Source organism: Trichechus manatus, unplaced genomic scaffold, assembly GCF_000243295.1.
Source record: "Trichechus manatus latirostris isolate Lorelei unplaced genomic scaffold, TriManLat1.0 scaffold00028, whole genome shotgun sequence".
Classification (NCBI taxonomy): domain Eukaryota; kingdom Metazoa; phylum Chordata; class Mammalia; order Sirenia; family Trichechidae; genus Trichechus; species Trichechus manatus.
This window is the reverse complement of record NW_004443964.1, coordinates 689,587-694,580: the sequence shown is the minus strand read 5'-3', so window position 1 is coordinate 694,580 and position 4,994 is coordinate 689,587. Positions and strand designations below refer to the sequence as shown.

Genomic DNA, 4,994 nt, shown 5'->3' with positions numbered 1-4,994 from the left:
ATCAGCTCAGTGTGTGGGGACGCTGCTTCATCAGCTCAGTGAGTGGGGACGCTGCTTCATCAGCTCAGTGAGTGGGGACAGTGCTTGGAGAGGAGTCAGGCGAGAGTTCAGGGTGCGACATGCTCAGCACGGGCCGACGTGGACGGGAGTGGTCTGGGCAAGGGGAAAGGCAGGCATGGGTTAGGTGGATGACAGGGGCAGCTGCTTTATGCAACTCCGAGGAGACCATTGGGAGGCAGCTTCAAGAGCCCAGGGGATGAGGCACAAAGGAGGAGCTGGGTGGTGGGAGGAGAAAGCGGGTGTCTACAGGGAGATGATTCTCCGACCCACGGACCACAGGTTTCCACAGGAGGTCAGTCTGCAGCGTGGGTGAGCGGGTCCCTGGAGACGGAGACTCGGGAGGTGTTCATGGGTGGGCTGGCAGGCGCTGCTCTGGGAATGCTGAGGCTGATGGGCCTGTGTGAAGAGAGGGGGGCTGACACCAAACGCCTGAGACAGCACTGGTGCAGAATTCACGTTCCGCAGGATGCTCGCGCTCACAAGACAGGAGGAGGAAGAGGAAGGCACATGAGGGGGCGGGAGCCAGACTTTGACCGTGGAAACTCGGAGGGACAGGTGGCAAGGTCGGAGGGAGGTGCTGCTGAGCTTGGGTGTGGATCTGGCACGAGCCCCTCTGTGGGGATGGTTCTGGTACCTCAGTGAAGGCGGTATGCTCAGTTCAGCCTCACAAACATTTATTAAGTAAGTCTTTCTCTGCGTGCCAAGCTGTATGCTCTAGACTTTTGGGCCTGCAGACCTTTGGCCCCACGCGGGGAGAGTGTGCTGGTCAGGAGGATGACCGTGTGTGGGGAGTCGGGGGACCAAGGAAGGGGCAGGAGTGGAAAAGGTGTGCCAGTCAGGGGCCAAAGATTGATGCAGAGACTGATTGCCAGGAGGTGAGTGGAATCACTCTTTACCAGCATTGGAGGCGGGGCAGAGTGGTTGGAGCATCCACAGCTCTTGGGCAGCGTGAGGCCCCCTGGTACATCCGGAGCTGGCCGTGAGCCATGTGCGTTCTGAGCTTCCGGGACAGGCCAGGGTTGCGGGCGCACATGGGGAGCCTGGGACGGGATGAACACACCCAGGGAGTGCAGAGGTGGAGGGAGAGCAAGGGGTGGGAGGTGCGAGCAGGACACCTCCAAGGTGCAGAGTGGCCGTGAGGGAGAGGGAAGCCAGAGGCCAGGTCTGCAGGCTTCCAGGGAGGAGGGAGGGCCGGTCAGGTCAGCTTGGGCTGGCCGTCCCAGGAATGGGGTTCTCTTCTTGCCCAGTGATGGTGCTGGGGCCACTGGCCACCCTTGATTATGCAGGACTGACGGCCCAGCCAGGCGCTCCCTGGTGTCACTGTGGACGGGTCCCGGTCCTGCTCCTGCAGGCAGACTGAGAGCGGCTTGGAGGAGAGACTGTCCCCTCCCAGCGCCTGGAGCACCGTTGTTGTCTCAGGAGTTTGCTGTCAGTTTTCTGTATTGTGGTTGTTTGTTAATCTTTGTGAAGAAGCCAGTTTAAAAGAGTGGTTGCTGAAGAACCAGGGCAAAACATTGTTCTTCTTTTGTAGAAGGGAGAGTTCCATAAGTTGGCTGATGCCAAAATATTTCTGAGCGACTGTCTGGCATGTGACAGCTGTGTGACTGCAGAGGAAGGGGCCCGAGTTTCCCAGCAGAATGCCAAGGACTTCTTCCGCGTTCTGAACCTCAATAAGGTATGGCATCGGGGCACCCCTGACAGCTGAGCAGCTGCCGGGATGGAGGTGGGTGGAGGTGTAAGTGAAGCCTCTGCTGAACCTGGCGAGTGAGGGGTGTACGTGAGTGTGTGTGTGAGCAAGGGGTGTGTGAGTGAGGGGTGTGTACATGGCATGGGGCGTGAATGCGTGTGAACGTGGGGTGTGTGAACGTGGGGTGTGTGAATGTGAGTCGTGTGAGGGGTATGTGAGCACGAGATGTGTGAGCGAGGGGTGTGTGTCACTGCGTGTGTGTGAGTGAGGAGTACATGTGTGAGCACGAATGTGAGCGAGGATGCATGCGTGAGTGTCGTGTGAGTCCTCAGCCTTTCTATTTCCGAGTGTGTGTTTTGTCCGTGTGTGTGGATGCGAGTGTGTTTTAATGGTTTGGAGTCAGCCCAGTTATTCGTGGGTTAGCGTCGTGGTGATTTATCTTTTTCTCTGGGTAGTCAGGTTTATCGATACTGTGCTGTTCTTAGAACTCTCAAAGTCTCTTGTATCTGCAGTTTAGTCCCATTTTTTAATCCTGAATTTTTTGTTCTTCTTTTTACTTCATTGTGTCTGCCAGTGTTGGTCTCTCTCATTCATCTTTTTACGGAACACCTGTTAGTTTTTGTTTGTCCAGATGTCTTGGTAAGGAGGACTGTCTTGCTTTCACTCTCCATTGTCATCACGTGTGTGGCATTATTCTCTTCTCCTCCATGCAGAAATGCGACACCTCGAAGCACAAAGTGCTGGCAGTGTCTGTGTGTCCTCAGTCCTTGCCTTATTTTGCTGCTAAATTCAACCTCAGTGTGACTGATGCATCCAGAAGACTCTGTGGATTCCTCAAAAGTCTGGGTAAGTTGACTTTGGATGTTTCAGGAATTGGTAGAGTTTATACCTGCCCTTTTATCTCTCAAGTTCACATTTCAGGGGCACAAGATGGAGAAGAAATGTCCACGAGAGTCTGGCTTGTGGCATGTAAAAGGACCCAGCTCTGTGTCCTGTGCCCAGCCTGGCTCAGTGGGGGCTGATTCCCACTCCACCTCATTGCACGCAGGTGGGTGCTTGTTACTGTGGGGCCGTGGCCTGGCTGACAGTGTAACGGGTTTGTGGGGGAGGTCCTGACATGATCGGCGTTTAGTTTCCCAAGAAGCTCTTTGCAGAGCAGGATGGTCAGGAAGTGGGTTGTGTCTCTTTACCTGAAGAATGGAAGGTGGTTCAGCCATAGAGCCAGGAGCTCAGATGTGAATGCCGAAATAGTAAGGCCTAGAACTTAGTAAACATACTTCTGTATTTTCTGCTTTTGTACAACTGCTACCTTCCGTGCCCCTCGACTTAGCATGGCTGAGCTGACAGTGTACAGTGGTGTCTGTACGCCTTTGAGCATCCTCACATCCTGGCCCTCATCACGCGCGATCTGCAAAGGATAAACTTAGGCTTTTGGGAAATAAGGATTATTGTTATTTCACAACGGCTTTTCCGAGACTTAAATACACTGAGGTTAACAAAGATAAAGTGACTCCTGAGAATATGCCTCATGAGAGCAGACCCTGAGTCTGCAGGGCTAGCCCAGAGCCACGCCGCCCCCCCCATGCGCCTGCTGCCGTGAGCAGTCCTTGGGCCACAGCCGTGGAGCAGCACCCTGAGTGCAGCCTCTGATGTGGTGCGCTAGGTCATCCCTTTACGTTTACCCTAGAAAGTATGGGGCCAGCTTCGCTCTACCCAGGGCCAAAGCTGTAAAATGCTCAATCTTTTCATGGTGAAAGGCCCTTATTTTTTTTGGGAGGGGGGAGGCTGGTTATTAAAAATAGATATAACTGAACGTTTCTGGCGATAAAAAAAATATATCCACAGTGAAAGTGGTTTCTTGAGGTAATACTTTAAAATTTACAATATTCTTTTTTAAAAATAATTGGTTGCTTTTAAGATTTAGATTTGCTGTGGATTATCTGTGTAATAGATTTCATTATAAACATCGAGAAAACGTGCATTTCTTTCTCTCAGATTTATTTACCAGTATTAGGAAAAGTATAAATACCAAGAAAAGGTAGCTAGTTAGAAATCAACATAAAAATGAAGACCATGGTTAGTGTTACGTGGAGACGGCTCGGTGTTGCTTATGGGGCGGTGAGTGCGCGCGTGTGACGGGCAACGGAGACTTCGAAACAGTGGTAATGGTCGCATAGCATGATGAGTGTCACTGTCGCCGAATTTTGTACATAAAAACGGTTGAAGTGGCAAATAATGTATTTCTGTATTTTATCACAGCTGTTTTTTATGGAAGTAATCAGTAAGATTGGTTTAAAAAAACTTAAGACCATCATAAAGGTTTGTTTAACGGATCTACTATAGTCATTTTATTTACTTTAAAGCTATCGAGGCTCATCACAGACTGAAATTTAATTTAGCCAGTGAGTTAGAAGAGACTGCTGCTGGGACCTCTTAATATCCCGTTCATTTATAGGTGGAGCACTGCGAACCATTTAGATAAACACAGTTGTAGAGAGAACAAAGAAACATAAGAGAGAGCACACGTGTCCTACTGTATAAAGCGAGCCCTGGTGGCGCAATGTTAAGCACTCGGCTGCTACCTGAAAGGTTGGTGGTCCGAACCTACCAGCCGCTCTGCGGGAGAAAGATGTGGCAGTCTGCTTGCATAAAGATTACAGCCTTGGAAACCCCATGGGGCAGTTCCGTCCTGTCTTACAGGGTCACTTTGAGTTGTTACCGACGGCCATGGGTTTGGTGTTTTATGGGCATAAAGCGACCATGTTTGTTGTTTAGATAAAGAATTGCTGAGTACACAGTCTGTTTAAGCATTTGATAATAGAAAAACCCGGGACTGACTTAAGTAGCTCGGAAGAGATGCCTGTGGAGTGTGTTTCTTCACTGTGTCTCAAACAGGAGAAGGAGGACTGACTGGGAGTGCTGCCGCGTGTGGTCTAGGAGTGGACCCCGTGTGGTGGGGCGAGAGCCTGAATGTGCCTTTTTCTGTCCTCTTCCTACAGGGGTGCACTACGTGTTCGACACCACCATCGCTGCCGACTTCAGCATCCTGGAGAGCCAGAAGGAGTTTGTACGGCGTTACCAGCAGCACAGCGAGGACGAGCGGGCACTGCCCATGCTGACCTCTGCCTGTCCCGGTGAGCACAGCTGTGTGTCTGAGGCCGGGTGGGCGCTGCCCTGCTGACCTCTGCCTGTCCCGGTGAGCACAGCTGTGTGCCTGAGGCCGGGTGGGCGCTGCCCTGCTGACCTC

At 51.9% G+C, this 4,994-nt stretch overlaps 1 protein-coding gene across 1 annotated transcript in view; it reads left to right on the top strand.

Annotated features, from left to right (window-relative positions):
• The window catches only part of NARF (nuclear prelamin A recognition factor), a 17,447-nt gene that overhangs the window by 2,256 nt on the left and 10,197 nt on the right, over positions 1–4,994 (top strand). The window contains exons 2-4 of the mRNA XM_023729176.1: positions 1,592–1,735; positions 2,461–2,593; positions 4,747–4,881. Coding sequence (XP_023584944.1) covers positions 1,592–1,735; positions 2,461–2,593; positions 4,747–4,881 — 412 coding nt within the window. The remainder of the gene's footprint in view (positions 1–1,591; positions 1,736–2,460; positions 2,594–4,746; positions 4,882–4,994) is intronic.